General features: G+C 67.9%; 2 protein-coding genes across 9 annotated transcripts; one reads left to right on the forward strand and one right to left on the reverse strand.

Moving 5' to 3' along the window:
- The first annotated feature begins 257 nt into the window (after positions 1-257).
- LOC311423891 (transducin-like enhancer protein 1) lies at positions 258-10888 on the forward strand. 3 transcript variants are annotated; one of them, XM_084498453.1, is made up of 21 exons: positions 258-480; positions 927-1044; positions 1653-1801; positions 2481-2544; positions 2883-2927; positions 4959-5021; positions 5133-5174; positions 5728-5923; positions 6189-6205; positions 6507-6611; positions 6744-6788; positions 6986-7141; positions 7420-7549; positions 7656-7840; positions 7913-7989; positions 8207-8456; positions 9199-9446; positions 9549-9696; positions 9763-9913; positions 10161-10237; positions 10388-10888. In XM_084498453.1, the coding sequence occupies exons 2-21, from the start codon at positions 1021-1023 to the stop codon at positions 10493-10495; spliced, it is 2280 nt and encodes a 759-aa protein (XP_084354579.1). In that variant the 5' UTR covers positions 258-480; positions 927-1020; the 3' UTR covers positions 10496-10888. The 3 variants fall into 3 exon arrangements, with proteins under 3 accessions (XP_084354579.1, XP_084354578.1, XP_084354580.1); XM_084498452.1 differs by having other exon boundaries at positions 259-480; positions 5133-5207; XM_084498454.1 differs by lacking the exons at positions 6986-7141; positions 7420-7549; positions 7656-7840 and having other exon boundaries at positions 264-480; positions 5133-5207.
- A 382-nt stretch (positions 10889-11270) lies between these two features.
- TLE2 (TLE family member 2, transcriptional corepressor) lies at positions 11271-22086 on the reverse strand. 6 transcript variants are annotated; one of them, XM_084499099.1, is made up of 20 exons: positions 21861-22010; positions 21660-21757; positions 21355-21418; positions 20598-20642; positions 18798-18860; positions 18531-18605; positions 17925-18111; positions 16977-16993; positions 16682-16783; positions 16449-16493; positions 15479-15628; positions 14577-14706; positions 13743-13903; positions 13440-13516; positions 12942-13191; positions 12538-12785; positions 12259-12406; positions 12042-12192; positions 11862-11938; positions 11271-11775 (listed from the first exon to the last, which is right to left on the reverse strand). In XM_084499099.1, the coding sequence occupies exons 1-20, from the start codon at positions 21873-21875 to the stop codon at positions 11668-11670; spliced, it is 2211 nt and encodes a 736-aa protein (XP_084355225.1). In that variant the 5' UTR covers positions 21876-22010; the 3' UTR covers positions 11271-11667. The 6 variants fall into 6 exon arrangements, 5 of the variants coding, with proteins under 5 accessions (XP_084355225.1, XP_084355224.1, XP_084355223.1 ...); XM_084499098.1 differs by having other exon boundaries at positions 17925-18114; XM_084499097.1 differs by lacking the exon at positions 21355-21418 and having other exon boundaries at positions 21861-22086.
- Positions 22087-24055: the final 1969 nt, after the last annotated feature.

Raw genomic sequence — 24055 nt, forward strand, 5'->3', positions numbered from 1 at the left:
CACCCCCGGGCGCGGACTCTGAGGCCCCGGTGCTCCCCGGTGCCCCCCGGTGCCCCCCGGTGCCCCCCGGTGCCCTCTCCCCCCGCCGCCGCCCGCCCGGCACCGCAGGGGTTAAGCGCCGCTCCCCCGCCCGCCCCGTCTCTCCTCGCCTCCCGCAGATTGACACATTCTCCTGGCGGCCGGGCCCGGCCGCCCAATAGGAAGGCGGCTCGGCGGGCCCCACGTGGGGGCGGGCCGCTCCCGCGGCGCTCCCATTGGCCGGCCGCCTCGGCGAGCGCCCGCACGGGCCAGGCCCCACGTGGAGCTGGCGCCCGTTCATTGATCGCGCTCCGCAGAGCGGCTGCCGCGGCGGGCGGGGAGGGGGCCGGGGCCCGGCCCGGCCCGGTTCGGCTCAGCCCGGCCCGGTTCGGTTCGGTTGGGCCCGGCCCCGCCCCGCCGCAGGGGCGCGCGGCCGGGACCGGGGCCGGGGCCAGCAGCGCGGTGAGTCCCGGCCCGGTCCGTCCCGTCCCGTCTCGTCCCGTCCCGCCCCGCCCCGCTCCGCTCCGGTTCGGTCCCCGCCGGGCCGGGCCGGGCCGCTCCGTGCCCGCCCCCCGTGCCCCCGCCGGCCGCGCTCCGGCCCCGCTCGGGGCTGGGCGGCGGCGCGGCCGGGCCCTCCCCGCGGCCGTACCTGCGGCGGGGCCATTGTCTGCGCGGCGCGGGGGGCGGCGGGGCCGGGGGCGGCGCGGGGGGGCGAGGGGCGCTCGGCGGGCGGGGGCGCCCGGGAGGAGCCGGGGGCCCCCCGGTCCCCGCGGGGATGCGGGCGGGGGGCGCGGCGCGGCCGGGGCCGGCGGGGCGGGGGCCGGGTGCCGGGGCCGGGGGCGCGGCGGGGCCGGGGCTCGGGCTCGGCGCCCCCGCGGGGTCATTTCCCGGTGTCTTCCTTCCCTCAGGGCCGGAACCGGAGCTGGAAAACGTCCCCGGGCCTGAGCCCGCACCCGCGGTGCAGAGCGGCGGAAGGGACCCCGGGCCCAGCCGGTGCCAACGATGTTCCCTCAAAACCGGCCCCCGGTGAGCGCGTGGCCCCGGCCTCGTCCCCTCGCCACGCGCGTGGCCCCAGGCCCGCTCCGGAGCCGGGACCCCACGGGCTGCCCACACCCGGTGTCTGTCCCTGCGGTGGGGTGCCCGGGGTGCTTGCGGCCGTCATCCCTCCAGGGCCTGTGTCCACGCCCCGGAGTTCGGCTTCGCTGCGCGCTCGGGGCTGGCTGGGGCCGGACGTGGGGCACTCGGATGGGAAGCGACTGGGGCTGGGCAGTGCCCGGTCCCCAGGACCCCTGTGCCCTGCTGCTGGCCCAGGGCAGGGGTGGGAGCAGCCCACGCTTCGCCCCGGTGACACCTCCCGCCCCCCGGTTGTTAATTCTCCTCTCGTGGCCCAGTGACCAAACCGTTACTGGAGAGGTGGAAGGCCATTGCGCTTCGTGGCCGGCCGTGCCCCCTTTTCGCTGAAATAACTCCTGCCTCCTCCTGCGTGGGCCACCATCCCCGCTGTGCCGGCAGCCCCTTCCCTAGGGTGTGGGGACCCTCGGGGCTCGCGAGCCCGGTGGGTGCTGGCCCAGTCCCAGCCCCACCAGGCGCTCAGGCCAGCAGCTGTGACCCCAGCCGTGCTCTCCTGTGCCCAGGCCCATCTCCAGGCACCCTCCGCTGCATCAGGCACCGCTGTCACTGCCGGTGCCATCCCTGCCACCCCACAGTCCCTGAAGCTGACGTACCCCGAGACCTTGGACCGCATCAAGGAGGAATTCCAGTTCCTGCAGAACCAATACCACAGGTGAGAGCTGCCAGAGCCTGTGTGCCAGCACGGCACTGGGCACGTACCCGGAGCTGGCAGGCAGCAGTTCCCCGCGGCACTGGGCGCTTGCAGGGCTGGCAGGAGGCAGTGGGAGGCTCCCTGCATCCGTGGGGCCGTTGTGCCAGGCAGCGCCGCGGTAGCTGGAGAAGATGCCGTGCGAGGGGGAAGCTTGTGCTTGCCGGCCTCCTCCTGCCAAAAGCCCTGGGGGTGGTGCTGGTTGGGGGTGCTCAGATGGCTCCTGGGCTATGCCAGAGCTATCGTGTAGCGGAGCCCCAGTCCCTCTGCTCCCCTTGCTGCCGGGCGGGATTGCCGCCCCCCCCCCCGCAGAGCCGGTTGGAGCAAGGGTTGAAACGCAGCTCGGCTTTGTAGTTCGCTCCATTTGGGAAGCAGATGCTGGGGAGGGGGACTAACGCTCCCTGTGGGTTGTTGCCTGACACATGGATCCCCTCACTGCCCACCGCCTCTTCCTTCTCAGCCTCTTCCCTACCCCCCATCAGGTGGTTTTCTTGGCCTGCGCTGGGAGAAGGGGCTCAACCTGCGAGCAGGAGATTGAAGCACGCGGTGTGCGGGGAGGGCTCTGCCATGGCTGGTCCGGGAGCCCTTGCCTGGTGGAGGGGCGCAGAGGGGCTCGCTCACTCCTCTCTCTTTATTTTTACAGCTTGAAGTTAGAATGTGAAAAGCTGGCAACAGAAAAAACAGAAATCCAGCGTCATTATGTCATGGTTAGTGAGTTCCACCTGAAAGGAGCGATGCCGCTGGGGGGTTTTTCCTCTGAGCCATCAAAGGACGCGCAGCACCGCGATGCCTCGGCTCCCCCGCGTATGTGGGCTGTGGGGCCAGGCCCCGTGCCCTGCTTCATGCGCTTGTGACCGTCTTTGGCCCCAAAACAAGCCATGGTGTTTGAGCTGCAGCAGCTTGGGAAGGGGGTGGCGAAAGCCACCTCTGTGCGGGCCCCCTGGGGAGCCCGGCAGCGCCGGTGGCGTCGGGCTGAGCTCGTGCACCAGCGCCGGAGAGGACTTGCCATCCCCGAGCCCGCTGACGCTGCCTTCTCTCCTGGCAGTACTACGAGATGTCCTACGGCCTGAACATCGAGATGCACAAACAGGTAGGCTTGGTGCCAGGGAGACGAGCTCTGCTCGCTGCCTTCGTGTGCCCGGTTGTCCTCAGGGGCTGAGGAGTGCCCTGCGGGGGGAGGGCTGGGAGCCACACGTCCCCTCGCTGCCTCCCCCCCTCTCGCGGAGCCGTGCTCTGGGCCACCAGCTGCTCCTGGGCTCAGAGGCAGAAGGCTTCTTCTCATCTATTTTTAAAAAGGCTGCGGAGGAGCCTGATGAGGCGTGCTCCCGCCGGCCCCCTCCCTGCCCAGCCCCGTGCTCCAGCCAACTGTTGCGTGGGAGCCAGCTCTGGCACGGGGGTGTCAGCCCCTGGCCCCCAGCATGGCGCTGGGGCTGTGCCGGGCACTCACACGCCCCGTGCTGCCGGCCCCACTGAGGGCATCTCATGAGCACCACGGGTCTGTCTGCGGCCGTGTCCTCCCCTCCCGCCAGCATCCCCTGGCTGGATTTATGCTCGCCCCGGTGCCGCTGGCCGCCTGCCCGCTGCTGGCCGTGGCCGTGAGGAGGCCCCACACCGCTGCGCTCTGCCATCACACGGGGCAGGGCTGCATTGGAGCTGCCGGGGTCAGAGCCCCGGGGGGGGTCTGGTGCCCCCCTGCCCTCCATTCCCCCAGCCTGGTGATGCGCCATGGCCGGGGCCAAGCGCTTGCAGCCTCCCAGGAAGCAGCGGCCTCCTTTGTGCTGGCACAAGCAGGGGGGTCCCTGGGCGGTGCCGCCGTCGCCCAGCCCCGTGTCCCCTGGTGCTGGCCCGGGCTGGGGCAGGTTGGCTCTGGGCTTGTTTTGCGGGTGATGGGGCTGGGGGTGATGGCCCAGCTCCACGGGCACGGTGCTTGAGGCAGCCACAGGCTCAGCAGGGGATGCTGGAGGCAGGGATGGGCAGGAGATGTTAATTTTTTATTGTTGTTTTGTTTTTGGCGTGGAACTGGCCTGTAGCTTTTTATAAAACCACGTCCCTGAATGTGCCTGGCCTTGGACTTGCTTACCACCAGCCAGAGGGGAGGTGACGGTGCTGGTGGCTGGGGGGGCTGCAAACAGCATGATCATTTTTCATGCTGAGAGCGTTAAAGTGCCAGTAAATTGCACATTAACGAGTGCGAGTGAATTGGAGGCAGCTCTCCCCAAGGAGCTGCTGCCCATCAGTGCATTAGGGAAGAGAATCCATCACTGCCGGCCCCAGGAGACAGCTAAATCCTTCCCAGAACTGCCGGCTGCCAAATCTCCTTGCTTGCTTGCTTTTTTTTTTTTTTTCTTTCCCTTTTTTTCCCCTCCTCTTTCTTTCTTCTCTATCTCCTTTTTTCCTCCCTCGGAAGGGGAAGTGAGGGCGGATGCTGGATTGTTTCTGCTGTCTGTGGGTCTGGCAGAAATGAGTTGGTGGCTGTGCTGGAGGGTGGCACAAAGGTATCCCAGGCTCAGTGTCCCTGCATGGGCTGGGCAGCGCTGCAGCCCCCTCACCCCCAGCTTTGGATGTGCTCAAGGTCCTTGGCTGAGAGATCTGGGGTCTGACTGGGGCCCTGCAGCTTCTGGTCCCCTCGTGGGGCCCTCTCCTCTCAGCCCCACGGCGCTCCCTTGCTCCCCATCAGGGTCCCGCTGCTCTGGATAGGGCGCTGCTGGGGGCAGCCCCGTTCCTGGAGCCCTGCACCAGGGCATCCCCAGTGCTCTTGGCAATGCAGACATGAGGGTTCACGAAGCACCGCTGTGCTTTGTGCCCTGCTGCTGGGCTGGAGGACAGCCGGGGCTGCTCTGCCGCTGGCTGTGGGCAGTGGGGCACCGTGCCCTGGCAGAGCTTGGCCTCCCGGCCTTTCCTGGGGGCTGGAGGAGGTCAGATCCGTCCCAGGGCTTTGGGGCAGGGCGTGCGGAGTGCTGGGCTCCTGCTTTTTGAGGCAGTGGTGTTAGGAAGCTTCCCTGGTCCTGCTCAGGGTGTTTCGGCTCTGGGGAGCCAGTGGGGCCCCTTGGTGGGAGGGGGCTCTGGTGGCGTCTCAGCCCTGCCCCCGCCCTGATGGTGTCCCCCCCCCAACTCCTTGCAGACGGAGATAGCGAAGCGGCTGAACGTGATCTGCGCCCAGCTCATCCCGTTCCTGTCTCAGGAGGTGGGTGAGCCCCCCCGCAGCCCCCTCCCTCAGGTTGCTTCTCCCAGTTCCCTGGGGAGCTGGGCCGGCTGCCCAGTGCCGACTCGCTCCTCTCTCCTCTCTCCCTGCCAGCACCAGCAGCAAGTGGTCCAGGCCGTGGAGCGTGCGAAGCAGGTGACTATGACCGACCTGAACGCGGCCATCGGGGTACGTTGACCCTCTGCCCCCACCCCTGGCCAGGAGGGTGCTGGGCTCCTGCAGGTGACGGCGCCTCCTGAGCTGGCACCGGCCCAGGGCTGCAGACCCGTCCTGCCTCCTGCCTGTAGCTGAGTCGGGGGGCCCAGCCAAGGTGGTTTGGGGGGGCTCTGTCAGTGGGAACGGGGCTGGGGGTGCAGCTGTGCCTCCAGAGACACCACTGTGATACGGCGATGGGGTGGCAGGGCGTGGGTGTGACGCCGTGTCCTGCAGCCCTGGGTGGGTGTGGAGGGGGGGGCACCATCCCTGCCTGTCCCTCGTTCCCTCGAGGCTGTGGTGGCAGGGATATCTGGGGGGTCTTGGGGCAGGGGACCACAGTCCCAGGGTGGGAGGTGGCAGCAGGTGGGATTTGATGACCCCTGCTGGGCTGGGGATGCCCTGGGAGCCTGACCCCCTTCAGCCCCCAACCCCTGCTGGCCGCTGTCCTGACCCGGGCCCTTTGTCTCTGCTCTCTCCTCCCGCCCCCCTCCAGCACCAGCTCCAGACCCAGCACCTCTCGCACCACGTGCCCCCCATCCCGCTGACCCCCCACCCCTCTGGCATGCAGCCCGCCAGCCTCGCCGGCCTCGGGAGCGCTTCGGGGCTCCTGGCGCTCTCGGGGGCGCTGGGGGCCCAGGCTCAGCTCCTCGCCAAAGATGACCGCGGAGTCCACGACGCTGAGCACCGGGGTGAGCGGCGGGATGGAGCCGGGGTGGGGGGGCCCTGCCGGGCTTGGGGGGCCGCGGGGGCTGGTGTGAGATGCCCCGGCCGAGAGGCACCTCCCAGGGGTGCCGGGGACGGCCGAGCCAGGCTCGACCCTGCTGCGGCGGTGCCAGCGCCGTGGGGCTGGGCTGAAGGCCCCGGTACCCGCGGGAGCAGCGGGTGCCGTGCGGCACAGCCGTGTCCCTGCTTCCCTCCCGGTCCTGCTGCTCGGCCGCGTCGCCATGGAGACAGAGCGGGACCCGGGGCCTGTAAGTGTCGCTCGCGGCCGCTTCCCTCCCACCGGGGGGGTGCCGGGGTCCCTGGGGGTCCCTTTCCCGGTGTCACAGAGCCCCGAGCAGCGCCCCCGTCCCTGCTCCTTCCTCTGCTGGTGTGGAGACTGCGCCGGGGCTCTGTGTGCTGGGAGCCCCGCATGGTGCTGGCTCTCTGAGAGCAGAGCGCTGCCCCCCTGCCCCTAGTGCTGCCCCCCTGCCCATAACAGTATTCCCCCCCCCCGCCCCGAGCTCCCTAGCGCTGCCCCCCCCAGCCCCTAACACAGCTCCCCCTGCCCAGAGCTCCCTGGCGCTGCCCAACGGGGAGCGGGCGCGAGCCATCTCCGAGTACCTGAGCAACAGCAAGAAGAGGAAGGTGGAGGAGAAGGACTTTGTGACAGACTACGTGAGTGCAGGGAAGGGGCTGGTGGGCTCGGCGCATCCCCACGCCAGGCCGGGAGGAGCTGCCCGGGCCCCTGGGCTGTTGCAGGCTGGGCAGCCCCAGCCCATTTGGCTCCGACCTTTCCCTGTGTTTCAGGGCAGCGACGCGGACAAAAGCGAAGACAACCTGGTGGTCGATGAGGTCAGTGCACAGGGTGCCGGGTCTGTGGGTGCTGCCTGCCCCCCTGCCCGGGGTGAGGGTACGGGGACATTACAGGCGAAGGGGGGCACACGGGGCAGTGGTGGTATCCCCTGGGTCCAGGCTCCCAGCCGCCAGCTCGCTGCTGGAGCGTGGCTGGGGCCGTCCCCGCTCTGCTCATCTCCCCCGCCCCTGCCCAGGACCCTTCGTCCCCGCACAGCGTCCACTCCTACTCGTCCCGTGAGAACGGGGTGGAAAAGCTGCCACTGGGGAGGAAGGAGGCTGTGCCGCTCAGCCCGACCTCCATGGCCTCCTCGAGCAGCGCGTCCCCGTCCCGCAGCAAGGATGTGCCCACGGTACGTACGTGCGCTGCTTCCCTTGGGGCTCACTTCCCCACTGCCCAGGGCTCAGCTGTCCGCTGCCCTAAACCCGCAGGGGTGCGGGGTGATGCCTGGGGGATGGGGGTGGCCCCTGCCCTGTTGGACCCCTGTCCTGTTGGACCCCCATCCCATGTCCCCTGCAGCACCACTGGGTTCAGGGCTGGGGACTAGGGACCAGCTTGCTGGGGGCCTCAGGAGCCCTCCCTCCAGCAGGAGGAGGGTCCTGTGTGACCCCCCCTGCTCTGCTCTGGCAGGTGGAGAAGGCAGGGACACCCAGCCTCAAGTCCAGCACCCCCACGTCCCAGGGCGACGCCGCGACCCCAGGCTCCAGCAGTGCCCAGCAGTTCCGCCCCGCTGCCCCCAAGGCCCCGGTGGACCCCCTGGGTGAGCCCTGCCTGGGCAGCGCCCACGAGTGGCACTGAGCCGTAGTCCTGTGGGGCTGGGCCCTGCTCCACGGCCCCGTCCCATCGTGCCACCTCTCCCCTCACAGCCCTGGGCCTGAGGACCCCGCTGGGAGTGCAGAGCCCGTACTCTGCCACCTTTGGCATGGCTCACCCCGCCGTCAACGGGGACATGGCTGGGGCCGGCGCCTATGCCAGCCTCCACCTCGTGTCCCCACAGCTCAACGGGGCTGCAGCCGCCGTGGGAGCCGGCAGCTACGGGCGGTCCCCCCTGGTGCGTGAGCCTCCTCCCCGCGGGGCGTGGGGCCATGGGCTGGGAGCTGCTCTCACCCCGTGTCCCCTCCAGGTTGGCTACGACCCACACCCACACATGCGCGTCCCGGGGCTGGCAGCCGGCATGCAAGTGGGAACGTCAGGGAAGCCGTAAGTGGTCTCAGGCTGGGCGGTGGTGGGAGATCAGGGTGTCCTGCTGGGAGTGAGCCCCCTGTGAGCACCCATTCCTAGGTGCCCAGATGCCACTGATCTGGCTCCTCTTGCAAATCCGTCCTCAGACGGTGCTTATAGGCCAGGCACCCTGGGTCCAGTGTGGTGCCAGCTGTGCTTGGAGCCTCACCTTGTCACTACTCTTGTGCCCCTGCAGTGCCTACTCCTTCCATGTCAGCGCCGACGGGCAGATGCAGCCGGTGCCGTTCCCCCCTGACGCCCTCCTGGGCTCTGGCATCCCCCGGCACGCGCGGCAGCTCCACACCCTGGCCCACGGCGAGGTGGTCTGCGCCGTCACCATCAGCAACTCCACGCGCCACGTCTACACCGGGGGCAAGGGCTGCGTGAAGGTGTGGGACGTGGGGCAGCCGGGCACCAAGACGGCCGTGGCTCAGCTGGACTGCTTGGTATGGGTGGCACTGGCGGCCCCGGCATGCAGGGAACGGGTCCAGATCCCCCTGGGAGAGCGGGCGGGGGCCGCATCTGTTTGGGGGCTGCTGCTGTGCGCTGCGGGGCAGGGATGTGACAGCTGTGGCACGGCTTTGGGAATAACCTCCTTTTTTTGGGTGGTGGGGGGCTGCAGTGAGGGAGGGTGGCTCTGTGGTGCCCGCGTGCTGCTCCAACTTCTTTTACTCCCCTCAGCCCCTGGGGCCTTGCACCGAAGGGCTGCAGGCAGGAGCTCCGCAGGCAGCGCCCGGCCGGGATCGAGGCCTGGCCAGTTTCAACCCCTGCCTCTGCCCTGGCTCTCGCAGGGCTTACTGGAGCTGCAGCTCTCACCCGAGAGCATTTTCAGATACAAGGAACTGACCGGGTCCTCACCAGCTCAAGCTGCAGCTCCCACAGGAAGAGGGAGCGGGGTCATTGTAGTGCTCAGAGCCTGGGGCTGCTGTGGCCATGCCCCATGGCTGCTTTCAGCAGGGGGGGCTGGGGGGGCTGGAGGGGCTGGAGGAGCGTGTGGGGAAGGGGCAAGAGCATCCCCCTGCCATGCATGGAACAGCTGCAGCCCCACGCTGCTCAGGGCAGGGGAAGGGGGTGCTGTGGGGCTGCCCCCACCCCGCTGTATTGCCCTGGGGGAAGGGGGTAGACAGGGTACGGCGGGTGCAGAAAGGCAGCAGGGGAAGGGGCTAACGGGGTCCTCCCTGCACGCAGAACCGTGACAACTACATCCGCTCCTGCAAGCTGCTCCCCGACGGCCGCAGCCTGATCGTGGGGGGGGAGGCCAGCACCCTGTCCATCTGGGACCTGGCAGCCCCCACGCCCCGCATCAAGGCCGAGCTCACCTCCTCCGCCCCTGCCTGCTACGCCCTGGCCATCAGCCCCGACGCCAAAGTCTGCTTCTCCTGCTGCAGCGACGGCAACATCGTGGTGTGGGACCTGCAGAACCAGACGCTGGTCAGGTGAGTGCCTGCGTGGGCAGGGGGCACTGAGCGCCCCCCAGGCCACAGGAGGGGGCAGCCCTGATGGCTGTTTGCTGACCCCCTTCGTGTCCCCCCTCCCAGGCAGTTCCAGGGCCACACGGATGGTGCCAGCTGCATCGACATCTCCAACGATGGCACCAAGCTGTGGACGGGGGGGCTGGACAACACGGTGCGGTGCTGGGACCTGCGGGAAGGGCGGCAGCTGCAGCAGCACGACTTCAGCTCCCAGGTAGGGACCGGGGCTGGATGAGCCCCGCGGGGCTGTGCCCTGCCTGCCTGACCTCCCTGCTCCCAGATCTTCTCCCTGGGGCACTGCCCAACGGGTGAGTGGCTGGCGGTGGGCATGGAGAGCAGCAACGTGGAGATCCTGCATGTGAGCAAGCCCGACAAGTACCAGCTGCACCTCCACGAGAGCTGCGTCCTCTCCCTCAAGTTCGCCGCCTGCGGTAGGTGCCTGCTCCCGGCTCCTCTGGTGGCCCTAGGGCTGTGAGTGATGGATGTGGGTCGGTGGTGTTGTCGTCCCGCCCCCCTCCTCCCCCCCACACACAGTTTGTGTCCTCCAACACTGGGGGTCGTTCCTTTAGGGGGCTGAGACAATGCCACCTTGTCCCCTCCTTGGGTTCAGCTGTGGGAACCCAGCCAGGGGCGGTTTGGTGAGGCGCTGCTCCTGCGCCCCTTGTGTCCCTCCTGCAGGGAAGTGGTTCGTGAGCACGGGGAAGGACAACCTGCTCAACGCCTGGCGCACCCCCTACGGCGCCAGCATCTTCCAGGTGGGCAGAGCAGCTGCACTGGGGGAGCGGGGGGCTCCCGGGGCTCCCAAAGCTCTGAACTGACCCCTACCCAAGCTTATTCCCTCCAGGGCCCCCTTGGGCCGGGGGGGCTTGCTGTGGGGCTGTGGCTCATACCCCCCCTCTCTGCAGTCCAAGGAAACCTCCTCCGTCCTCAGCTGCGATGTCTCCACCGACGACCAGTTCATCGTGACTGGCTCGGGGGACAAGAAAGCTACGGTCTACGAGGTCATTTACTGAGTGCTGAAGAGGAGACAGCCGCTGGGAGGGGCCACTCCACAGGCACAGACGGACAGACAGCCGCGGGGGCTGACGGACGGACGCTGCCCGCCCGGGAGCTGGCAGCCCAGGGCTGGAGCAGGCAGCAAGGGACGGAGGGGACCCCGCAGCCAGGCAGGGCTGGGTGGCAGCTGCTGCTTGCAGGGACCTTCCTGGGGATTTTCTTCTTGTTTGGGGCTTTAGTTGTGGGGTTGTTTCTAAGTCTGGACTGGGGGTGGGGACAAGGGACCTTTTTTTTAATGTAACTTTTTTGTTGTTGTGAAGGCTCTGGGCCATGCAGGGGAGGAGGTGCTCCATCCTCAGCTCCATGAGCCTCCTCGAGTGTATTTAATAATAAAAACAACCAAAACAGCATCACTGGACCTCATCTGGGGGAGGGAGGGGGGATGGATGGGGTCGATGGCAGCTCCATACGGCAGCACCCTAGGGCTGAGGCCAGTGCTGGAGGCAGCTGCAGGCTGCGGAGGAAGGGGGTGAGCTGGGAGCAGCCGGGGCTGAGCCGAGCAGCTCAGTGGCTCCAAGCCTGCTGTGGGCAGGGGCAGCAGGGCTGGGGGCTCCTGGCTGTGGGCCCAGGTGCAGTCCGCAGGGGAAGCTTTCCAGCCCCTCTAGGGCCTGGTCCCCCAACCCAAGCAGCTCCCCCTGGGGTAAGGAGCAAGGAGCAGGTCACAGCTGTCCTCCTAGCCCCTGCTTCATTGGATGTGGAGTGGTGCTCAGCCCCCTGCAACCAGACTGACAATGCTTTTGTTCCTTTTTATTAGGAAGAAAGTGAAAACAGTGTTAAATACATCTCTTTACTGATAATTTACAGCTGGTTCTGCAGCAGAAAATCGGTGCCGTTAAATCAGTAGCAGTAACAGGGGAGCAACACCGAGCTCTGGCCTTTCTCCCTTGCCCTGGGCCTCCAGGGCTGGCAGGCACCTGGTCGTACCCCTGCCAAATCCCCTAGGTCGGGGAGTGCCTGGATCCCTCCTCCCCAGCCCCCCCTTTATGCCGCAGCCCCTGTGCCCCCCAGTGTGTCACCCCCCTGCCCCAGCTGGGTTCTGGCTGCTGGGAGAAGAGGGGAGGGAGCAGGAGGGCAGCGGAGCAGCTCCTGCTGCAGCCAGGCGGCCCAGGCGCAGGGCGGGTCTGGGCCCTCAGTACACCACCTCGTACACCGTGGCCTTCTTGTCGCCAGAGCCCGTGACAATGAATTTGTCGTTGACAGAGATGTCACAGCTCAGCACGGAGGAGGACTCTTTGGACTGGAAAGAGGAAGCAGTGATGAGGGTCAGGGGGTGAGGGCAGGATGGGTGCAGACCCCCTCCCCGCTCCGCCTCCCCCAGCTCACCTGGAAGATGCTGGCACCATAGGGCGTGCGCCAGGCATTGAGCAGGTTGTCCTTCCCCGTGCTCACAAACCACTTCCCTAGGACAGGACACAAAGCACGGTCTGCTGGGGGAGTGGATCTGCAGGGCGCCAGCGGCTCGGAGCCTGCACTAAGCAGCCCCCAGCCCACAGAGGCACCTACCACAGGCAGCGAACTTGAGGGAGAGGACGCAGCTCTCGTGGAGGTGCAGCTGGTACTTGTCGGGCTTGCTCACATGCAGGATCTCCACGTTGCTGCTCTCCATGCCCACCGCCAGCCACTCACCCGTTGGGCAGTGCCCCAGGGAGAAGATCTGGGAGCAGGGAGGTCAGGCAGGCAGGGCCCAGCCCCGCGGGGCTCATCCAGCCCCGGTCCCTACCTGGGAGCTGAAGTCGTGCTGCTGCAGCTGCCGCCCTTCCCGCAGGTCCCAGCACCGCACCGTGTTATCCAGCCCCCCCGTCCACAGCTTGGTGCCATAGTTGGAGATGTCGATGCAGCTGGCACCATCCGTGTGGCCCTGGAACTGCCTGTGGGTGTGGGTAGTGGAGGAAATTGTGCGAGGCTGCTGCTGTCAGGGCTGTCTGTCTGCTCCCCACCCCCACCCAGAAGCCATCTTCTCCCTCACTGACCTCTCCTTGTGCCCCAGACCCCCACGCACCTCACCATGGTCTGGTTCTGCAGGTCCCACACCACGATGTTGCCGTCGCTGCAGCAGGAGAAGCAGACTTTGGCGTCGGGGCTGATGGCCAGGGCGTAGCAGGCAGGGGCAGAGGAGGTGAGCTCGGCCTTGATGCGGGGCGTGGGGGCTGCCAGGTCCCAGATGGACAGGGTGCTGGCCTCCCCCCCCACAATCAGGCTGCGGCCGTCGGGGAGCAGCTTGCAGGAGCGGATGTAGTTGTCACGGTTCTGGATGGCAAGCACAGGGACCAGCAAGTGAAGAAGGAGCCAATGGCTGCAGCATCATAGGCATGGGGGGACCGAACCCCCTCCATGCTAGCAGGGGTGCATTCCCTCCCCTCCTCCCCCCAAAAAAAAACAAAACACTTGCTGCCCCCCACATACCAAGCAGTCCAGCTGAGCCACAGCCGTCTTGGTGCCCGGCTGCCCCACGTCCCACACCTTCACGCAGCCCTTGCCCCCGGTGTAGACGTGGCGCGTGGAGTTGCTGATGGTGACGGCGCAGACCACCTCGCCGTGGGCCAGGGTGTGGAGCTGCCGCGCGTGCCGGGGGATGCCAGAGCCCAGGAGGGCGTCAGGGGGGAACGGCACCGGCTGCATCTGCCCGTCGGCGCTGACATGGAAGGAGTAGGCACTGCAGGGGGACAGACGGGAGAAGTGAGCAATCCCTGAGGGCGGCTGGGGTGCAGGAGCTGCGTTCTCCCCTCAGCCATGCTCCCACTGGGCAGGGGGCACCTGCAGCGGTCTGGCTAACAGGGCTGCAGTTAGCTCTAATCGTCCAGCTCCTTGTTTGTCAGTAAACAGCTGGAATGAAACAAATGCATTGGCCACAGCTGTGGTGTGAGACCCCCGCCTGCCCCTCGCTGCCGCAGCCACACTTACGGCTTCCCTGCAGGGACGGTGCAGAGCGATGCTGGGAGCGCGGAAGCCCTCAGGTGAGGATGCGACTCGAAAGCCACCTGCACAAAGGGGCACAGGCTGAGCAGCGGGCTCCCAAAAACACAGCCACAAACATCCAGAGTCAATGGGGGCTTCTCAGGGGGCACTGCAGCCTCCAGTGCCCAAACCAAGCCCCCTCCCCAAGCAGGGACCCCATCTCCGTGGACAGCCCCTGATGAGCTCCCTGCAGCTGTGTGGGCACCGTGGGGACAGGCACCAGCAAGGGGCTGTCCCTCGGCAACTTACCATCGGCGAGCGTCCGTACATGACGGTGCTGCTGACCTGCGGCGGGAGGTGGATGCCCACGTACATGCCGGGGGCCGCGAGCTCGCCATTGAGGGCGGCATGGGGCAGCAGCCCAAAGGAGGCGGCGAAGGGGCTGGAGATGTTCAGGGGGCTGCGCAGAGCTGCAGGAGAAGAGACGCGGCCGCTGGGCCCAGCCCACAGAGGGAGAGCAGCGCCCAAAGGAAAGGGTGCCGGGCCCTGAGCCCAGGGAGAGCCCCTGGAAGAGGAGGAGAAGGAGGAGGAGGAGGAGAAGGAAAGCTCGGGCCTGGGCAGCAAAGGGGGACGGCCCCTGAGCTCCACCAGCCACGGGCCTGGCACACGGGTCCGGAGAGCAGAGGGCCGCATCCTGCTGGCGCCTCAGCACGGCCTCGCCCCACCGCCAGCCCCACCAGGTCCCCGTGTCCCTGCCACCGGGGCTTTGGGGCTTACTGAAATCGATTCCAAGTCAATTTTTGCTAAACCTCTGTAATTTTCCAGCCCAGCCAAGGGATTAACATCTCCACTCTGGCTTTAGTTCACCCCCCCACCGTGCTATCTGTCCTCCTAACACCTCCTGCGCCCTTTGGCTGGCCAGGGGCCCAGCCCTCCCCCAGGCCTCAGCCCTCCTCCTCCTGAAATGTCCTGAAGGATGCGAGGCAGGAGGAGGGAGCGTGACTGGCCCAGGATCCAGTGAATCTCCACCACCGCTGAACCCCCGTCCTTGTGCTTTCAGGACGTGGCAATGCACCAGCGCGCACGTTTGCTGTGGTTTGGTAACACGGAGCCAAACCGCTCACCCCAGCCCTGGGCACTCACCGGTGCTGTCCATGGCCGGTGCCTTGGCTGGAGGCTGCCGGAGGAGCGCAGCTGAGCTCGGCCCCAGGCCAGGTGTGAGGGCATCGCGGGGCGGAGGGGACACGGAGGACATGGAGGCTGGGGGGTCCGGCTGCAAGGCAAAGGAGGAGCAGCCTCAGCTGCCGGCAGCACGGCCCCAAGCAAGCCCCTGCGGAAAGGGGCCCCTTGGGCACGGCTCCGCTGCTCCCCACGGGACATTGCCCTCGCCTGGGGGGGCCCAGCCCAGTGGCAGGGCCAGGGACAGCTCGGGAGTGACCAGCCTCTCCCGTCCCCACGGCCTGTTCAGTCCTCTCTTTTTTCATGCCTCTCCTATTTCTTCTTCTTTTTCTGCCTGGGGATTTTGTCGACACCAGCAAAAGAAAAAAAAAAATTAATAACAGAGCAAAGCTGCGTGCTGTGCTGGCAGATTGCTCAGGGCGCTTTGTCTGCTCTAATCCGATTGTCCTGGGGAGCAGCCGCTCGCTGCTCCCTGCGCCCGCAGCCGGCTCCTGACCCCAGGGCTGGCAAGGACAAATCGCTTCAGGCTCCCTGTAGCGGCCGGGAGGGCCGGGGGTGACAGAGCTGGCCCTCCCCCTCGCTGATGTTTCAATCTGAGAATTGGGCCAGTGCTTGGTGAGGGGGAAGGGAAGGGAAAAAATAAAAAATAATAAAAAAAAAAATCAATTGCTCAGAGCAGCTCTGGGGAATCCTGCAGGCAGCCAGATGGAAAATACCTGCAGAGCTGGGCCCTCGCCTAGCAGACAATTAACCTCTCCCGCCAGCACCAACCTCTGCCCCCCGTGCTCAGCATCGAGCACAGCAGAGCAACCCCATCGTGAGCCCTGCTGCCCCACAGCCCGCGCTGCCCCAGCGCTGCCCCTTACCAGCCGCTGGTCCTGCAGCCGCAGGGGGGTCCCGCTCTGGCTGGAGGCACCGGAGGCACCACCGGAGGCAGGGCTCTGGGGCACGTCCCGGGCTGGCGGGAGCTGGCTGCTGGATGCCTGACCGGGGCTGCTGGACTCAGAGCGGGGGTCCTGGGGAGAGAAAAGGGTCTTCAGGGAGCGGGAGGCTGCAGCCCCTCTGCACGGGAGGGCAGACAGGAGCAGCTCCAGAGGCGAGGCCGCCTGTCAGCTCTTGCACTCCTATAACCATTCAATTAGGGCTGTGATTTTTATCACCGCAATTACACCACTGAGCAGTTTTTAATGTGCCATTTTCTGCAGAAATCCCAGCTGATGTTCCTCCCAGAGCTTATATTTTCTTGGGAAGTGACAGGAGGAAAAAAACAAACAAACAACAAAAAAAAAATACACACATGTGCTGTCCCTCCCCAGTCCTCCCTGGGAGGAAAAGGGATGTCCCCCAAAACATCACCTCTGCCAAGAATATCAGGGCTGGGCTGCAGCACTGCTGTACCTGCCTGGGTGGCTGGGGAAGGCTGCAGCAGCAGGGCCTGGCAGCTGCACCGCTGCCTCCCGAGTCCCCTCAGTTTGCCCCTGCTCCCACCACCACCACCACGGGAGTGAGCAGCGAGCCCAGGTCCCTAGGGCGCCTGCCCTGGCTTCCCGCGGGATGCTGCAGGAGAGGCACCGAGAGGCTGCAAAGTGGAGCCAGGTCTGTAGCTGGCAAAGCCAAGCTCTGGCTGGCACAGCCCCAAGCCCCCAGCACCGCACTCAGAACCAGCCTCGGCTGGCAGGAACGCATCCAAGCAGGGCTGGCACACGCCCTGGCTGGCTGCTCCAGCACAGGAGCCCAGCGAGCCCCAACCTCAGCAACCAGTGTCCCGAACCCAATGCTCAGAGCTTGAGCCTGGTATCCAGCAAGGCTTCGGTACCTGCGGCAGTCTGGGCTTACCTCATCCACCACCAGGTTGCAGTCACTCTTGTCCCCATCGCTATCCTGCACAGGGGAGAAGCCCAGGAAGGCTCAGTCAGGGGTGCAAGGCTGGACGAGCTCTAGCCCTGCAGGCGGCTGCCCACGCCATCCCTGGGGGCTTTTGGCTGTTTTCACGTCTCCTTGCAGGATTTCTGCACCCTGGGGCTGGCAGCGATGCCCCTGCACCCCCACACCCGCTCTGCAGCACTCACATCATGCCCAGCCGGGTCCCTCTCCTCCCGTTTCCGCTTCAGCCCTGCGCCCCCCGTCCGCTCCTCAGTGGGGGGGCTCTCCGGAGGGGATGCTGAAACACTCTGAGCAGCAGAGGGGAGGTGTGAGGGGTGGCACAGGGGGAACGAGCCAAGCCTCAAAGGCTGGCACCGCGTGCTGCCCCGCCGCAGCCTCCTGCGGTGACCCGGGGAGGCTCCGTGGGGAGGGGGGGGGGGCAGCAGCTCCAGGGGGCTAAGGACAGGCTCCGTGCCCCCCCGAGGCGCTGCCATGACTTACTCGGCCGGGGCTGCGCTCTGCAGCCCGTGCAGCAGCAGAACCAGACAGGTCGGCACCGGCAAAGCAGAGCAGAAGGAAAGACACTGTCAGTGGTGGGGCTGTGCACCCCCAGCCTCCACAGCAGCACACCCCCACTGCCCACGGACCTTGCCCCGCGCCCATTCACCCATCACAAAGCCCCTGGCGCTGGCTCCTCGGTGAGCGCTCTGGGAACAGGGCACTGGCAGTGCTGGGTGTTGCTGGTAACTTGGCCTGGGCCTGCCAGTAGCATTCACAGAACTGATTTAACAATGATTAAATATTGATGATGTTTGTAAAGCACTTTGTGATCTTGATAGGAGGAGGCACCAGAAGGATGAGGAATTAGCACTGTTTACCAAGCACCAAGTTCTCAGCATGGCCGTGTGTTCTGGATGCCCTCCCGCAGCCCCCTGCCTCCCACGATTTCTCCCACAGGTGTAGCACAGATTTTCCTGTAAAGCCTCCACTTTGGCCTATGGATACTTACCTGGCGTAAGCAGGAAGCGTTTCTCTGTGGCAGGGGTCTCACACCTGCCCAGCTGCCCCTTGGAGGGGGCACCCTCACACTAAGAACACCCAGGGTTGCAGGAGGACCCAGGTCCCCAAGGGGACGGGCACAGACCCTGCTGCACACACGGCCACCCCCCGCATGCTCCCGGGAGCCATCACGGCAAGGCAGCCGTTCCCTTGGCCAAAAATAGAGCCAGCCTCCCAGGGCTGCAGATACTTAATTAGCTGGGTCTGTCACTCAGTGCCTGCCGCTCCTCCTGGCCCCAGGGAGCGGCTGCCAGCATCAGGGAGCCCTGGGGAAGAGGCAGAGCAGGCAGCAGAATTCCTCCCGGCACGCGCGGGCACCTCTGGGCTGTCCGCCCTGCACACATTCAGCCAAGCTCAGAAGGGCTGATCCAGCTGTGCTCGGCCCCTCACCTCTGCTCTCCCCATCCTGGGCTCTGTCCTCCTTGGCAGCCAGCTGCGACTGCGCCATCAGTGCCCCCGAGAGGGCCAGGAGCCCCGCGGCGCTGCTGGCCCCGGCCAGGCTGGGCAGCTGCACGCTGGAGGGGTGCGGTGTCAGCGCCACGGGGGGGACGTGGTGGGAAAGCTGCTGTAGCTGCTGCTGCTGGAAAAGAGCAAACGGTCCTCGATCCTGGGAGGAGGCGGCCGTGTGCCAGACACGCCTGGTGCCCCAACACGATGAGATGAGCGCAAGGCGGGGACCAGGCAGGGAGCAGCCATCCAGGCTGCACGGCGGGGTCACAGCACCTGCCCCTTCCCACCCAGGGCACCGCAGGTGTCCCCTCCCCGTGGACATGATCCCTGAGACACGGCAGAGGACCCGAGCTGGGCTCCCCCTGCTTTGGTCCAGGCTGCCGGGGACGATCCCGCGAGCTCTCCGCCGTCTCCACCCAGCAGCAAACCCCAGCCACCACTGGAGACCAGCCCTGGGCTTGTCAGAGCACTGAAGACCTTCCCCCATCATCACAGCACGTTGCCTGGAGCAGGACAGAGCCTTCCCTGCCGGGCAGCACGACTCACCCCGACGATGCTGTTGAGCTCCGCCATCGTCACCTGCTTGGCGCGCTCCACCGCCTGCAGGACCTGCTGCTGGTGCTGTGACCAAGAGCACAGGGAGGGAGGGCGCTCGGCGCTGCCGGCTGGGGCACCGCACGGCCCCGCGTCCTGCCCAGCCGCCCTGGGGCTCTGCAGACCCCTGTTCAGCCTGGGTGCTGCAGATTCCCCTCGCTGCCCACCCGCGCTCGGCCTGGCCCAGGTTCGCCCTTTGGGTGCACGCCCCCCACTCACCTCCTGCGCCAGGAGCGGTAGGATCTGCGCACAGATGGCATGCAGCCTCTTGACGATCTCCGCCTGCAAGAGGAGGCAGCTTTCAGCACAGCCACAGGGCTGTCAGCCCCTCCAGCCCCCCAGCGGGGTGGCCGAGCACCCTGGGGACACAGGCTGCCCCTGCGCAAATCCTCCCTGCAGGGATTTCCTGAGCTGCTGCCAAGGGAGGGCCGCCGCCAGGGCTGCGGGACCCCCCCCCCAGCTGCCAGGTCCTCCCGGACACACGGGAGGGAACCCGACTCCCAAACGCCTGTGGAGCCGGGCCAAGCCGAGCTCTGCGCTCAGCCCCTCGCATCCAGCTGGCTGCGCTGAGCCCCAGCCCGGCGCGGCTTCGCGGGCTGCCGCAGGCTGGCAGGGAGAGCCGCCAGCGCTGGCGCGGGGCCACCAGCATCCTGCTTCCTCTCCCCGAGCACCGGGCTCGGTGCCAGAGGGGAGCGGGGGGGGCACAGAATTCACACAGCGATGCCGGGCCCCCCCTGCCGCCCCCACCCCCTCTCCAGGGGACCCCACAGGCGCTACTGGGACACCCGCCCGCACCTCGGCTGCCCCTGTCCCAGCGGGCAGCAGCAGAGCAATGCGGAGGGCCTGGGGCACCTTCCCCAGCCAGGGAAGCCCCCAGCCCCCCCACGGCAAAGAGCCTTTCCTGGGGAAGGGGCCAAAGCCTCCAGCCAGGCCCCCCAGCCACGTTTCCCAGGGAAAACCTGACCCTCCCCTCCCAGCCCACGAACCCAGCCCCGCTCTCGCCAGCAGAGGGATTGGCTGCTCTGAAGTGTTTTCTCATCTCAGGTTTCCTACAATCTCTGACAGCCTTGCAGAGAGGTCAAACCAGGCACAAAGCCGCAGAGAACAAAGGGAACATTTACAGGCTGCTCCCCGAGGCTGCCTGCGCCCCAGGGAGGGCACAGGCTGCCCCCCCAGCACCCAGGTCACCCCCAGGTCCCCACAGCTGCTGCTCCAGCCCCCGCCCTTTATCCCCCTGCACCAGGGGTCCCAGGAGACAGGGACCCCCGGCTCCAGTTACCCCCTGCCCAGGCAAGGCCTAGAGTCGACTCAGGGCAGGGGGCTCACCCTCCCCAGCTGCCTGGCCCCGTGCGACCAGGCCACCTCTGGCTCCCTGCCCCGCCGGAGCTCGGAGCGCACGGGGCCAGCAGGAACGTGCTCGAGGGCTCTGTGAGCCTTCCTGCTAACAAAAGGAGCAAACTCGGAGGGGCTGAGCCAGCTGGAGGAATATGGCAGTTGACTTGCCACTTTGTCAGGCATTGGTCCAAACTAATTTCCCTGGCAGAGAGCCCGTGATGACTGGATTGATAAATCTGAAGAGGGAAAGCAAATTAACGCTGGAACAAAAGGGGAACCAGGGAAGGGTGAAAATACTCCTCTGGCTTCAGGAAAGGAAAAGGGGATTAAAAAAAAAAAAAGAGAGAAAAGAAAAGAAAGACAATCCATTTGCCTCTGGGCTCCAGCTCTTGCTGCTTCCTCCACGCTCCCTCCTGAGCCTGGGGCCCCAGGGAGCTGCAGCCGGGAGGCGCCTGCACGGGGATTTGGGATCCACAGCCACGCTTTCAGAAGTGCTTTGGGATGGCAGGGAGCAAGCCCCGTCCCAAGGCACCTGCAGAACTCAGCACTGCATGACCTGACAGCGCTGAACCCCTCTGCAGGCCAGACCCTTGCTCAGAGCTGTGCCGTGCCCCGCGGTGCTGCAGGGACGGGGCAGTCACCCGGCAGCCTCCCCCCCCTCCTCCTGCTCTCCTCCCTGCTTACCTGCTTGTGCATTTCGATGTTCAGCCCGTAGGACATCTCATAGTACTGAAAGCAAAGTCACAGCAGAGCCAGCTCAGGAGCTGCCCGGGGCTGCCAGCCCCCCCCAGCCCTGCTTCCCCAGCCCAGCTCCCCACTGCCACCGCAGGTCCCAGCTTCCCATGGCCCTGGGGCCTCCTGTCGCCACCCCCCCTCGCTGTGCCGTGAGCCCGGTGCAGCCACCCCGACGCAGCTCCCCCCCTGCGGGCACCCTGGCCCCAGAGATGGGGCTGTCATCGCCCAGGCAGGGGGCTGGGATCTAGGGGAAGGGATGGGATGGGGATGGGATGGGTTACGACCGGGCCCTCCGGTGTGCCAAGTGCTGAAGGAGAGGGAATTCTGCTCTGTCCTGCAGCTCCCATCCTCTTCCCCTCCTTCCCACAGCCACCCCCAGCCCGCCCTGCCTGCAGCTCCAGCTCCCCGTGGGTCCCCGCAGCTCACAGCCCTGTGGTATCGCTCCCAGAGCCCCTCTGCGGGAGAAGCAGGACAGGGGGCTCGCAAGAGCCCCGAAACTAAAATAAATAAACAAAAAGAGACGTCCCCCCCCCCGGCACAGCTCCGGGCTCAGGAGGCACGGAGCGGCAGCTGCCGCCGGGAACCGCGACCGACACCGCCCGGCCCCTGCTCCCCGGGGCAGCGCCCAGGAGAGCCGCAGCGAGGCGCCCCCGGCAGGGGGGGGGGGAAGCCCCCGGCCCCCCCGGGGCAGCCTCGGGGCGCTCACCATCACACAGTGCCGCTGCAGCTCCGTCCTCTCGCTCACCAGCTTCTCGCATTCCAGCTTCAGGCTGCAGAGGGGGGGCCGCGGCCTCGCTCACGAGCCCCCAGCCCCCCGACCCCCCCCTTTACCCCCCCTTACCCCCCCCACATCCCCCGGGCTCGGGGAGCTCCGCGCGCCCCCGCCTCCCCCCTGCCCCGCGGGGCTCCCCCCCCCCGGTGGCGCTGCCCCGGGGACCCCGACCAGCGGCGGGGCCGCCCGAGGGGGCCCCGCTCCGCGCCCCCCCCCCGGGCCCCCCCCGCGCCCCCGACCTGTGGCACTGCGCCTGCAGCAGGCGGAACTCCTCCTTCAGCCGCTCGCAGGTCTCCGGGACCGAGAACTTGAGGGGCCGGGAGGGGGGGGCGGGGGGCTGCGGACACACCGACACCGGCCCCGGCCGCTGCGTGAGGCCGCCCCCGGCCCGGCCCCGCCGCCCCCGCGCCGCCCCCGCGCCGCCCGGCCCCGCTACTCACGGGCTGCGGGAACATCCTGGGGGCGCCGCCCCCGCCCCGCCGCCGCCGCCGCCACCGGGGGCAGCCCCGGCTCCGCCGCCTGCGCCGCGGGTGGGCGGGGGCCGGCGGGGCCGGGGCCGGGCGGGGCGCGGCCGGCGGGCGGGGGCCGGGGGGGGTCGGGGGGGGCCGGGAGGGGCTGCCCGGGGCTGGCGGCCGGCGGCGGGGCCCCCATGGGGCGGGGGGGAGGGGGCCGGGGGAGGGGGAGGGGCGGGGGTTTGGGGGGGCCGGGGGGGTCCCCGCTCGGCGGAGCCGCCGCCGCCGCCGCCCGGCCGAGGCGCGCTTAAGGTGGCGCGGCCCCGCGGGGGGCGCCGGTGGGGCCCCGGGAGGGGGCGGCCCCGCGCCACCTTAAGCAGCCTCGCAGCCCGCCGCGGCGGGGACCGCGCTCGCCATTGGCTGCGGCCGCGGGAGCGCCCGGCCAATCGGTCCGTCCCGCTCCCACATGGGTTCGTGACGCGCGTCCCGAGGAAGCCAATCGGAAGCGGGCGAGCCGCCGGAGCCCCAGCCGGTGCGCCGCGGGGCACGCTGGGAGTCGTAGTCTTTCTCCCTTCGCTCGCGGGGCGCGGCCGCCCCTCGGGGCCCGCCCGTCCCTCCCGCCGCCCGCCAGGGGCCCGCGGTGGCGGCGCCGCTCAGGACCGGGGGGCCGCGGCCCAGCGCCGCCGGGAGCGGGGCCTCCGGCACGGGCGGGCCGGGCGGGCCGGGCCTCGCGGCCCACAAGGCCTTGCGGCGGGCGGCGGCTGCCACTCAAAGTAACGTGGGGCCGGCGGCGGGAGCTGAGCCCGGGGGCGCCTCGCGCCCGCCGGGGCCGTTCCAAGCCGGGCCCGGCCCCCCCGGCCCGGAGCCGCCCGGGGCCCCGGAGCCTCCCTCGGGGCGGTGCCGGGCGGGAGCCGCCCCGGGACGCGCGGGGGGGGTCGAGGCAGGGGAGCGCCGCTTCCACCCCCTCCCCCCCCCCGGGGCCGGCCGCTGCCGCTCGGGGCTCGTCCCCGCCGGGGGGCAGCGCCGGGAGCCGCCGGCAGCGGGGAGCCCCGGCGGGGGGGGGGCCGCCCGGGCCCTGCCCCCGCCCCGCCCCTCCCCGCGGCCGCCCGGGGGCTCCCGGGGGCGGCGGAACCGGGGGTGCCGCAGCCGAGCCCGGGGCCGGGTGCGCCCCGCTGGGCCCGGCAGCGCCGCGCTTCGCATCACGGCTGCGGCTGGCACCGGCGGGGGCCGGTTCTGGGCTAAGCACGGGGGGAGCGGGGGAACCGCGGGGGGGGCGGCAGCAGGAGCCGAGCCTGTGCCGGGGGGGCGGGCGCTCCGCAGCCCTGGGCCGCGCTCCCAGAGCTGGGGGCTCCCCGCTCCCTGCTCCGGGGATCCTGGGGCCGTGCCCTGCGATGCGGGGCCCTGACCCCGGGACAGGCTCGGGGGGGGGGGTGGGCCCGGCACTGCCCTGAGCCGCTGGGCCAGGGCCCTCTTGTCACCACAGGGCTGCGGGGACGCCGCAGAGATTTGGGAGCCCTTAAAGCAAGCCGGCAGCTGACAGACTCCCATCTCTGGCGCTGCTTTCGATTTGCGCGTTGGCTCCTGTTTGCACTTACCGGCTTTGAGTGGTTTTTAATTATTGATGCCTCTTTTAGCTTTTATCTCGTGTTCGCTGCAGCCAGGAAGGGCTTGGCGTTCCTGCATTAGTGATGAATTGGGAAGGAGGCCCTGCTCCGCCACGCTGCAAAGCATTCCTGGCTTGCAGGCTGTGCCATTGTTTCAAGCAAAGCTGTGCTGAAAAATGAGGAGGGTGGGAGCCGGGAGGGGGGGATGCGATCGAGGCAATTCCCGCTGTTACCGCAGTGACGCCAGGGATCTGGCCTCGAGGAAGAAGCTGTGGAGGATGGACTGAGAGGCAAAAAGGTGAGGAAACCTGCTTGACCCAGCGAGAAACTGGCAGCAGCTCACCTCGTCAAGGAGGAAAGATGCCATTTTATCACCTCTCCAGTGACAGGCAGGTGGTAGGGGAAGTGATGCGAGACAGCAGGGTCCTGCGCAGCCCCTGAGAGCTGCAAGCAGGAATTGATGTCAAGCCAGGACCGAGCGCTGGGCTGCCCCACTGGCAGGGCACAGGGCTCTGCCCCAGCAGGTTCTGCCCCAGCAGGCTCCGGGGGCAGCCCCGATGTTGTCCCCTGTCCCCTCCC

The sequence above is a fragment of the Aythya ferina genome, assembly GCF_964211825.1.
Source record: "Aythya ferina genome assembly, chromosome: 26".
Taxonomy (NCBI): Eukaryota; Metazoa; Chordata; class Aves; order Anseriformes; family Anatidae; genus Aythya; species Aythya ferina.